The sequence below is a fragment of the Topomyia yanbarensis genome, chromosome 1 (genome assembly GCF_030247195.1).
Source record: "Topomyia yanbarensis strain Yona2022 chromosome 1, ASM3024719v1, whole genome shotgun sequence".
NCBI classification, from domain to species: Eukaryota; Metazoa; Arthropoda; class Insecta; order Diptera; family Culicidae; genus Topomyia; species Topomyia yanbarensis.
This window is the reverse complement of record NC_080670.1, coordinates 203,064,387-203,076,749: the sequence shown is the minus strand read 5'-3', so window position 1 is coordinate 203,076,749 and position 12,363 is coordinate 203,064,387. Positions and strand designations below refer to the sequence as shown.

At 47.0% G+C, this 12,363-nt stretch overlaps 2 protein-coding genes across 3 annotated transcripts in view; both read right to left on the bottom strand.

Annotated features, from left to right (window-relative positions):
- Window positions 1-12,363, bottom strand: part of LOC131688556 (microtubule-associated protein futsch-like) — a 185,291-nt gene that overhangs the window by 61,853 nt on the left and 111,075 nt on the right. The window lies entirely within an intron of this gene.
- On the bottom strand, window positions 8,356-11,441 carry LOC131688580 (cartilage oligomeric matrix protein-like). Its single transcript, XM_058972933.1, has 5 exons — window positions 11,181-11,441; window positions 9,835-11,115; window positions 9,549-9,777; window positions 8,972-9,489; window positions 8,356-8,911 (listed from the first exon to the last, which is right to left on the bottom strand). The coding sequence occupies exons 1-5, from the start codon at window positions 11,386-11,388 to the stop codon at window positions 8,820-8,822; spliced, it is 2,328 nt and encodes a 775-aa protein (XP_058828916.1). The 5' UTR covers window positions 11,389-11,441; the 3' UTR covers window positions 8,356-8,819.

The window sequence follows — 12,363 nt, the reverse complement described above, 5'->3', positions numbered from 1 at the left end:
ATATATTCGATTCCGCCGAAAAGATATTTCCGGATCTGATACTGCGAACGAAAAAACTTTCTCGATGGTGCACAACTTATCATATAACAATAAAGTTCCAAGGCCAGACAATCACATTCAACTTGTTGAAGGATCTGCCAGACTCTGCCAAGAGACGCCTGTTAAATTTATTCAATAAGTTTCTTGACGATAACATTGTCCCACACGATTGGAGACAAGTGCGTGTCATCGCCACCCAAAAAGTTACCAACCTCCGAGCACAATTCGTATTGGCCGATTGAAAGGCTTATCGAGCTCACTTCTCAAACCCGTTTCTTATCCCCTTACTTTGACTACATGGCGCAGACCATTAATCCTTGTTATCATCTCAACCGTGGTCATTTCTTAGATACTTCTGAATCTGCTGTAAATGAAAACCGCGTAAATGTCAAAATCCGCGTAAAAAAGCCGCGTAAAAAATACCGCGCAAAAAAACCGCGTAAAAAAATACCGCGCAAAAAAAAACCGCGTAAAAAAACCTGACTGTATAGAATAGAACGGGGATAATCGAATTCTGTTACAAGATAGAGATGAAACAGCACAGTTGCGTTGCGTAAGCACGGTATACTTCGTAGATTGCAGACTGATGACTCTCATTTCCAGCCAGACTACTTGAGGAGCATTATTTGGGAATAACAGCTGATCCAGTCGAAGCGAGAATTTCGCCTGAGAATCACCATTCCGGGCCACGACCATCTTTACCGTAAAACTTGGGATACGAGAAAGGAAGAGTTTATGTGGTACTTACTTAACGGAGTGGCCCCGACTCAGTGACACTCCCATAAGTACCACGGATTGGGTAGTGGGTGGGTTGTTAGTCAGGATTTAAGCCTCAAGCAAGCGATGCGACTGAGAATATATTTTCGTGCATAAAAAGTTTGAATAATTTATTTACTGTAGGATACGTAAATGTTCTAGATGTTAAGGCGTTTAAGCTCTGGGTAACCATTTATCGAGAGTTTGTTTCAACTAAAGCAACTTGAACTCCGGACAGCCGGGTTGTCGCCAATATAAAATGGACCAAAAACAATGAGTTTAAAAGTGGTATGGTGGACCATTCATAAATTATGTCACGCAAAGATTGCCCAATATTAATTAACTTTCTCTCATATTACCACGCTCTTTATCCCCTTGGTCTAATACGAACCAAATAATTTCGGTTTTTTTCTTTTTTTGGAGGAGCACAATACTGCCGCTGCACGCAAAAGTGTTCATGTTTTATGAAATTTCCTACATACATCGTACAGCTCTTCCCCCTAATAGCGTGACAGAATTAATAAATGGTTCTTTATGAATTTTTTTTCACTTCGTTCGAGTAAACGCTGCGATATAAAAATGAGGAGGCGAAACAGAATAAAATATCGATACTGAGTTCCTAAACGATATTAATATCATGCACGAATCAAACATACCCTGTTTCTAAATAGTAGTTACTTACTTATTCTTAGCTCAGTATAATTGAGTGACCATTTAAAAAAACTAAAAGTAAACCATTAAATATGACAATAAAACATTTACTCCTCGTGCTGAAATGATTGCCGCAAATTGGTAATTGGTTGTGAACTGTTCTTGCGATTTGTCAACTCGCAACCCTCATACATAATTCAAAAGTCATAATTCACTCAGACAAGACCATGCGTATTCCCCACGCGCATTTAAGACCCAGTGGATTTGTTTCCTAGTTGGTCAAACGAACACTAAACAAACAAATAAATTAGTTTGCTCAGTCCAAAGAAATGCTAGCTCGATTGGCATCAACCGGTTCCATACCAATTTTTTTAAAGCTATCCTACTGGAGCTGTAGAGCTAGGTTCTCGGAAGGGCTCCCCGTCAGAATCACATACTACAAATTGCAGACGAGACAGGCAATGGCGCCCAATAAAACACTGTTTTTTGAAGCGGGCCGTGACTCTGAATGGGACATTCATTGTACGGTTCAGGTATGTGCGGGCGTAGGGACTCGCGATCGTGTGTATCATCGCGAAGGGCTCGAGCATTTGTACGTTAACGTGTTAAGATAGAGATGAAACAGAACAGTTGTAGGAAAAGTCTTCCCGACTAATACTGCTAGTATGTTTACAGTTTCAATTAATAGTCGATTGATCCGCTTCGGACCTAGGAGACGAAAAGGAGATTCTCTGCAACCTGCAGGCAATCTGGGTGGTTGCAGCCGAGACTGCGTTCCACTTCTCCACCGATTGACACATCCGCTGAATAAGGGTATCAGGGGTTGTGTCCCAGCCGCAAACGTCAAGCATTGCTCTTCTTTCGACGTCGAAACGAGGACATACGAACAGTATGTGTTCGGCAGTTTCGTCGACACCTGGGCAGTCAGGGCAGGCGGGGACCTCCGCGTGCCCGAACCTGTGGAGGCACTGTCGGAAGCAGCCATGGCCGGACAGGAATTGTGTCAGATGGAAGTGAACTTCCCCATGGGGTCTGCCCACCCAGCTCGATATGTTAGGTATCAGCCGGTGGATCCACCTACCTTTCAAGGAGTTATCCCACTCATGCTGCCATCTGGCAACCGAAGCCACCCTGGGTCGCGCGCGGGCTCCTCTATTTCCACGTATCTCGAAGCACTCCTCATCTTCCCGAATGACCAGCCCGACTGGCATCATGCTCGCTATCACACAGGATGCATCGTGTGATACCGTGCGGTAGGCAGATATCACTCTGAGGCACATCACGCTATAGGTGTTCTCCAATTTCCGTAGGTAACTGGTTACCCTCAGTGCTCTTGACCATGACGGGCCGCCGTACCTGAGGATAGATACGGCAACGCCTGCCAGTAGCCTACGTCTACTGGCGCACACCTTTGAGCTGTTGGACATCATCCTCGAAAGTGCCGCAACAGCAGTCGACGCTCTCTTGCATGTATAGTCAGTCGACATGGCTGCCGAAGGTCAGCTTGTCGTCTATAATGACTCCGAGAGACTTCAGACTCCGCTGTGAGGTGATCACGACTTCTCCCACATGGATAACTGCATGTTGTGCCGACTTGCGGTTGTTGACGATAACTACCTCCGTCTTATGCTGAGCGAGTTCCAGGCATCTCGCGCTCATCCATTCCTCCACCGTGTTGATCGCGTGTTCTGCGGTTAGTTCTACCTCAGGAATTGACTCCCCGTAGACCTCCAAGGTTACGTCGTCGGCAAAGCCGACGATCTTGACCCCAGGAGGGAACTTCAGTCTCAGAACCCCGTCATACATGAGGTTCCATAGCACCGGGCCTAGGATCGAGCCCTGCGGGACTCCGGCGGTAATCGGAACCCTTTTCTGACCGGCATCGGTCTCGTATAGCAGTACGCGGTTTTGGAAGTAACTTTCCAGGATCCGGTACAGACCCACCGGTAGGCTAAGCCGGTGTAACGAGAGCGCGATGGCATCCCAGCTTGCGCTGTTGAATGCGTTCTTCACGTCAAGTGTCACTAACGCACAGTATCGAATGCCTCGTCTTTTTCGTTGGATCGCTATCTCGGCAGTCTTTATCACTGAGTTGATAGCGTCCACCGTGGACTTACCCTTCCGAAAGCCAAACTGGTTGCTTGACAGGCCGTCCGTACCTTCTGCGTACCGGGTTAGCCTGTTGAGGATAATCCTCTCAAGCAGTTTGCCAGTCGTGTCGATCAGACAGATTGGTATGTACGCCGATGGGTCGCTTGGCGGCTACCCGGGCTTCGGCAACAGCACCCATTTCTGCGTTTTCCTTCTGTCGGGGAAACGGCGCTCGTCAAGGCACCTCTGCATAGCTAGCCTGAACATGTTCGGGTTCGCTATGATCGCTGCCTTGATCGCGCTTCGGCCATTTCGGCCGTGCCCGCACTGTCTCGTAGTGCAGGTGGCCAGGGGCTTGTGGCTCGAGACGGGAAGAGTACTTCGATAATCGTTGCCAACCGGTCCGGAGACCGTTCTGGGGGTGAAGAGCCCCCTTTGGTCTTGGCCATCACAATCCTGTAGGCGTTACCCCACGGATTCGCGTTGGCACTCTCACACAGCTTGTCGAAACACGCTCTCTTGCTGCTTTTAATAGCCTTGTTAAGGGCTAATTTCGCAGCTCGAAACACTTCACGGCGGTTCTCTCTTGCATCCTCGGTGCGAGCTCTTTGCATCCTACGTCTAGCTCTGAAGCAGGCTGACCGTAGAGCTGCAATCTCGGCACTCCACCAGTATACCGGGCATCTGCCGTTTCTTGGCAGTGTTTTTCTCGGCATAGTGGCATCGCACGCGCATGATAGAACAGCTACCAGCGCATCCCCGCTTAGACTGTCGGTGTTGGCCTCCAGTCCCAGGGCCGCGGTGAAAGCTTCGCTGTCGAAGTGATTGGACTTCCACCCGCGTACCTGACAGGGATCTCCCGCCCTCGGATCCTGCACTCCATAGTTGATCCTAAAGCGGATTGCTAAATGATCGCTATGGGTGTAGCCTTCGTCTATCCTCCATTCCATGCCTGGAGCCAGACTCGGGCTGGCAAAGGTCAAATCAATCCACGCCTCCACTCCGTTTCTACGGAATGTACTAGCGGAGCCATCATTAGCTAGCACAGTATCGAGTTTCGCAAACGCTTCCATTAGCGCTTGACCCCTGCTATTTGTACAGCGGCTGCCCCACTCCACTGCCCAAGCGTTGAAGTCTCCCGCTATTACTACCGGTTTCCGGCCCACGAGGTCCGACGAGAGCCTGTCGATCATCTGGTAGAACTGTTCTATTGGCCACCTTGGTGGGGCGTAGCAGCTGCAATAGAACACACCCTCTAGTAGCGCTTGGCCCCTGCTATTTAGACAGCGGCTGCCCCACTCTACTGCCCAAGCGTTAAAGTCTCCCGCTATAACTACCGGTTTTCGGCTCACTAGGTCGAACGAAAGCCTGTCGATCATCTGGTTGAACTGTTTTATGGGCCACCGTGGTGGAGCGTAGCAGCTACAATAGAACACACCATTGATCTTGGCAATCGCAACACCCTCGGCGGAGGAGTGTATTACCTCTTGAACCGGGAATCGTCTCGTTGTACAGATTGCCGTCATCATAGACCCGTTCGACACCCAATTGCCGTTGCCGGCAGGGATGTTAAACGGGTCTGATAGGAGGGCGACATCTGTTCTCGACTCCGAGACCGAGTGCCACAACAGCTGTTGGCCAGCTGCACCGTGGTTAAGTTTCAGCTGTGTGACGTTCACGGCTTCTTATTGGCCCCACCGAAGGGACACGAAGGTCCGACCATAGCATGATTACGGACATAGTTTGCTCCTGTCTGCACCCTTACATTCGTACGATTTATGGCCAGACTCAAGGCACCGCTAGCACCTATCCACTGAAGGCGGCTAGGGTATGCCAATTGGGCATACTGGCCAACCGATCTTCAGTTTACCTATCACGGTAACCTTTTTTTCAGTAGTCTGAGGTAGGCTACTTGCTTGCCGGAGGGTCCCCCTCTCAAGCGCACAGAGGCCCGCTCAATTGTTACGTCACATTGTTTCTTGACGGCTGCGACGACATCGTCTGTGGTCGTGAACTCGTCCAGATGCTTACACTGCAGTCATTTCCGCCCCTAACGACCTCACCTGGGCGCCTTCACCCAGGACCTCTTGGGCCAAGGCCTTATAGACAGCACTGGATTGTGCGCCTCGCTTCAACACCAAAAGCATTTCGCCTGTGTTGGTGCGTCTCACGCTGCGCACGTCTTGCCCGAGGGCCGAGAGGCTTTCGGCCGCCCTCATCGACTTTAGGATGTCGGCATATTTGTCCTTGTCGGTTTTTAACCACAAGGCCTCGCCTCCGTCCTTGGCCTTCTTCGCGGGCCGCGGTGCATACGGTGTCGGCTTCTTCTTAGTGACCAGGGTCCAGGGGTTTACGCCCCCCTGCTTCGGTTGCGCCGAGTTGCTGGTGCCTTCTTCCTGCCCGGCGGGGTCATTTGCGCCCCGGTTTACCTCGACCAAACGGCGTTTGGCCGTGACGGTTAAACGCCGTTTGGTGTTGTTTTTTGCACCTTCGCCTGGTGACTTCCTAGGGCGCTTCGCGTTCGACGTCGTCTTGCGCTTGCCGTTCGAGGGGAACTCAGCCGCCGCTTCGAGCGACTTGGCTGCTCCATAGAAGGGGAAAGGGAGGGTACCTATGTCGGCCTTCTCTCTTCCCTCCCTCTTGGAAGCCACTGTCTGGGTTCCTTTGTCGGACTACTCCTGACATTCCACCCTCTTGGCGTAAGCCTGCTGTTCCAGTCTTGCGACACGAACAGCCTTCCGGAGCACCAGCAGGCTCTGTTTCAGCTCCTTGCTGATATTTTACGCATCGCGGTTAGTGGCCCGTCCAGCGCGTTGGTAGGGCTATTTTCTACCAATGCTGGATGGTCACTGGTGCTGTCGGATGCAGTCCCCGTCGCTCCACTACTCTCCCCACGGGGGGAGACCTCATCAAACCAGCTTTAGCAAAGGGGTTTGGCACCTCCGTTTGTTTTTATTATTTTTCGCGTGGCTCATTGATCCCACGAGTCGCGAGAGAAAGAAAAGTCCGCCAATCCAGAGCTGCGCAGTAACGTGGTAAGGGACGCTTACTGTGGGGGTTGCCCAGGTACCCCACAGGCTCCGTTAACGATCGAGCATATTTTTTCACCCCCTCGATCACTCATCCCTCGGCACGGGTCGCTTCACGCCTTGGCGACTTGAGGTTATGACCATTTTTTGCTTTACGTGGTGACCGCGGCCCAGATCATCACAACCATTCTCCTTTACCAGGGCTTTGGACCTGTAGCTCTGGTTCTCAATAGTTCCAAGTACGTAGGTTATTACAGACATGCTACTATTGAGATCCGTCATTCGCTTTTCGACCGGAGTTCTGGCAACATTGCGCATGCCGACCTTCAAATAAACTTTGTTTAGTTTTGATTTCAAGATATCAGTGAATACGCTTACAAAGTATGTTCGTTGTGCTGCTACAGTGCGGAGCTGAATCCTAATGCACTCTAAATATGTAGTTTTTACTATCATTCATAAATAATTACAAAACTAGCTGTCGGCTTTTTAAACATGTCAGATCGAAAAAGCTCTGCTATTATCTTTAGATTCCGTAGTTTCTGTCCCAACATTCTTTAAAATTCTCCACCAGCCTCAATGACCGACAAATTTGCACTAATTTAAATGTGGTATCGTTTGACGGTGTGTGCGCCTCATTCTCGGTAATACGCGGCAATTTTTATGATTTCAAATTGACCAATTTGCCTTTCTCATATAAAACGGTTATGCATGCGATTTTGGTTCGATCGGAATTCCGGTTCTGGAGTTACGGAGTGCGGCCACACAGTAATTTTTCATTTAAACTGGTACCACTATCATACCACCATATCACCACTATCAAAATGAAGCAAAATTTATTAAAATGGGTGTAAATGAAAGATTATATTTTCTGTTCCAAGCGAGTCGACACGTAGCTTATCATGTTCGTGGCTAGCGAGTTATTGTGTATAAGTGCATGTACTAAGAATGTAATAGACATTTCCACAATTATATTAAACAAAACCAGGCATGGAGTCATAGTTTGGAGAAATGAGAAAGGCACAATTGCACCTCTAGGTGGATTAAAACAGGTTTTTGTCTTTGTGTTTAGTACTAATCAACTGATTTCAACAATTTTCTCCATTATTATTTCAGAGAGCGAGTAAAAGCATTATAACCTAGGCTCATTAGCCAGGACAGAAACAATACCTCTGTCCCATCCCAGAAACTTAGGACCAAAGGAGTGACATTAACTCTCTTAATCAAGTCACTCCCAACGATTTATCAATCCCCCATCAAACGGTCGGTACGGTTGTCCACGTTTCTTTCTTATTCAAGATTAAAAAAAATTCGTTGATCAAATTCCTCATTAAATGAATAATTTAATTGCCATATAATTTTGAATCATCTTCATTGTGTACGTTGCACAGTTGGTCTGGCCGCTTTAATGATTGTACCACATACCATAATGTGCCAAAAACATCGATATTGTCAAGAAAAATTGTAGGCGAACGTCTGCAATTTTCCAATCCACCAACAATTCTCGGCAGCAGGCTACCCAGAGCAGTTAACACTTCTGAGAGAGTTGCATATATCGTATCACTTATCAAGGCGAATTCAGAATTGTGTAACTCTTTACCAAAAACTTCTTCCCGTAGCAGATTTATCGATTAAAAAAAACAATTTAGGATCTTTTTAACTGTCACTGTGCCATGACTGTTACATTACTGAAACTTCTTTGCAGCTTCCTGATCTGTTCTGCATCAAAACATTCAACTATAAAATCTCCGCTACTTTGTTTAGCATCGAAATAAACGAACGTATCCCCATTATAAAACTGACAGTTTTTATTGCAATATAATTGACTAATAACAGAGACCCACACACACACATAATGGCCTATACGAACCCCGCGGTGAGAACCGCCTCGATGCTCCGCGAACATCCATTATCGTCTATCGCTCCGCAGCGACCGATTGTCGGCCACACATTCGTGTGGGCGTTCTTGTCCAAATTTTTCGAATCCAAAACCACCACCGATTATACCGGTTGATAAGTGAGTGTAAATTAAGAAATATAGCCAGTCAAACTCGATGGCTTGAATAGGTAATAGTTTGTTTCGTCGGCTCAAACCCATAGATGGTGCGGGGTCACGGGTTTTTTGGTTTTTAGATTAGTCGAATAATTCAATCATTTTTTTTATTTGCCAGCGGAGGCGACAAATGATAAATGGCAGCGATAATACATTAGTTTTGCAGTTGAATCGTCGTGGGCTAAGTTTTGTCCAGTTTTGGATTACCAATTCTCGTCGCTGACCGTGGTTTTGTTGAGAAGCTGTGGTGATAGTCTTAGGTGGATTTCGTTGAAGATATTGCGAGGGATGGTTTCTGCAAAAGGTTTGAATATGATTTGTGTAATGATGACCGGTTCAAACGTAAAAAACTTACCGCTGCAACGATACACTATATTGGACCAAGTTATTAGAGCCTGCGAGAAGCAGTACACTCCCAGTCGGCCACCTTTAATACTGAAGTTGAAAATATTCCCGGAGTCAGCGATAAGTGTTGTGCCTTGGAACAGCCGAAACCGAATCAGTCCAATCGCTGGTCGATGTAGCAGCTTCCACCGATAAGCAGTATTAAATTTCCATCCGTTCGCATTTTTATCTTTCCACAGAAGTCGCGTTTGGCCGGTTATGCTTGCATCGTTCCACAAACTGTTTCGTAAATAGGTTCCCGGTCCGGTTTGACTGTTGACCAGTTTAAGCAAAATTCCGGCGGTTGCCATTGCAGTGAAAGGTTTATGTTCCCAATACTTTTGATCGCCACGTTTCCAGGAGGCAAAGTAGAATTTACGATTGTTCACGTAGCCGAACACAAATCCTACGAAGTCATCATCTACAGACGTCTCGTCAGCTGCTATATGGAACGTTCCTTCGAAATCTACGCCTTCCAGGCGGTCACGGCTGAAAATAGCGTATTCCTATACTCGACTCATTTAGCTTAATTCATCAAAGTCACCAACCCAATCGCCAGTCCTGGATCACTGTTGAACCTCTGAAATATCTCGGCGCCACGGCTATGAATCTCCCAATAGGGATCTTCCTGGCTAACACCACTCGGATCAAGTGCTACAGTGGTGAAGTTCCGAAAGTCCGAATGTTTGATTTTAGCATTCAGCGGACAATTGTCTTCCCAGTCTACAGCGCTGTCCCCATCGAAGTCCTCCTCACAGCGATCTCCAACGCCATTCACTGAAATAAGATCGAAACATCAAACATGTCTTCCCCGATATTAGAAACCCAACTTACTATTTACGTCTTCTTGATCCGGGTTCATAATCAAAAGACAGTTGTCTTCTTCATTTACCACTCCATCGTTATCCATGTCATTGTCACAGGCATCTCCCACACCATCCTCGTCACTATCCAATTGATCGGCATTCTCCAACTCCCAGCAATTGTCCCGATCATCCTGAATACCATCCTCATCCGTATCCAGCTCCGTGTCACAAACATCACCGATTCCGTCTCCATCCGAATCTCTCTGATCTGAATTCCAGTTATTCGGACAGTTGTCGCACAAATCGCCGACTCCATCAAAATCTACATCCAACTGACACGAGTTAAACACCAACCAGCAGTTATCATTTACATTAACCAAACCATCGCCGTCCACGTCCCCATCACAAGCATCTCCAACGCCATCCCCATCCAAGTCCAATTGATCCGTATTGCTAACCCGCTCACAATTATCGCAAACATCGCCGATCTTATCTCCGTCAACATCATCCTGCTTCGGATTCGCTACGTCTGGACAGTTATCCTCTTCATTCTTCCTCCCATCGAAATCGACATCCATCTCGCAAGCGTCTCCTATCCCATCTCCGTCCCTATCTTCCTGTCCCGAATTAGGTAACCCCAAACAGTTATCTTTCGCACACACAGAATCAGCACAATCCAACCTAGAATCCGGATAACCATCCGAATCACTATCCAACCCGCACAAAACTCCATTCCCTGCCATCCCAACCGGACACTCGCCGCAGCTAAAGAACGGCTCGGTATTCGTCTTGAAGCAATTCACCCCCGCAAAGCAAGGTTTCTCCGCACAAGCATTCCTATTGCAGAACCTCCCATCACCTTCATACCCCTCCGGACACCTACCGCACACGTAATGCGGAGGATCAACATCCCACCGGCAGCTGACCCCACCGAAACAAGGGCTCGATTGACACGTATCCTCCTCGGTACAATTCAACCCATCACCTACGTATCCGGATGGACATTCGCCGCAACGATAGTACGGATAGGTTTCTTCATCCGGTAGACAGTGTACCCTCGGGTAGCACGGTTCGCCCAGACACGGGTTTCGCTTGGTACACCGTCGCCCGTCACCGTCGTACCCGATCGGACAGGGTCCACAGTGGGCAGTGTTGTTTAATTCGGTGCATGCAACACTCGGGAAACATAAACCTTTGTGGCAGAATTCACTGTTCGTGACCGGAAAGCTGTGCTGCCGGGGGCAACCGGTGCACTTGTCCAGTAGGTTGCGCAGATAGTTTAGCTCGTCGCGGATGAGGTTGTAGTGGGCTAAAAGAAGAAAAAATGTATACGATTCAGATGGTTTTTGGTATTTTTGAGGTTAATTCTGTTACCGTCACAGTCGTAGCTGTACATGGGGGTGTCCATTCCGTGGTAGGGATCTTTGTTGGGTGGTAGTACCGGGTTCCTGTTCGAAATGTAAACGATGTCAAGGTACCAATCTCGGGTGTCCCCATAGCGGCGAAATTCTTGCGATGCCCGGATTGATGTCAGTTGTAGAATTAGAATCGTCGCGGTGATAAGTTTTCTCCCGGTGGTCATCTTGTTGTGGGCGGAGGTTGACCGACAACTGACCGGTTGTTACTGACGAGTAGTGTTTTTCTTTTCGATGAAATTCTATACGCTGTTGGTTGTTTTTTTAAGATAAGCAAATGGAAAGGATTCCCGTTCATTCGGTATTCGTCAGTGAATGCCGGCAAACTATGACTAATTGATTTCGAAACAAACTCGCAACAAAAATGGATCAAAGAATTCTAAATGTAACCATTTCTTCATCGTCACTAGTTCCATCATTTCAAAACTTAGCTACATTTATCACGGTATTACAACGTCATTCACTATAGAATCACATATTATCTTCCCATAGAACTCATATATTTTAAAACGCACGAAACAGTTTCTATTCTATTCTAACCCTTATACAGCCAGTATTGAAAAGCATTCTGGAAAACACTACAGTTATTCTGTGGTGTTTTTCTTGTCAACATTAATATTTGAAGCATATTTTCATATGTTGCAAATATTAAAACGGCCAGGCCTACTGTGCAGAGTTTGGTTTAAAGATGTTTCAAAATTAAACGGCAACCAAATTATTCAATTAATAAACAATTTGATTGACGAATAGTTTTAAATCTTAAAGGAAGAAGAAACGAGAACAACCGTACCAACCGTTTCCGTTTGAAGGGGATATGATAAATCGTTGGGAGTGACTTTGCTAAGAAGGTTAATGTCACTCCTTTGAGATAGGACAGAGGTATTTGCACCTTGTCCTGGCTGTTAAGCCTAGGATAAAGCGCCTTTACTCGCTATTATTTTAAAACGCACGAAACAGTTGAGAACGAAACAATTTTTTGCATCCAAATAACGATTTGGTATCTGCTGTACTCATTGTTTTTTTCGAGCTCAGAATAAAAAGTCCAGGTGAGATTTGGCTTATAATTTTAGAAATCGCCTCTATACAGGTCCATCATATACGAAAATCCGCGCAACCGTAACGACCTAAAAATTCCAGAGCGC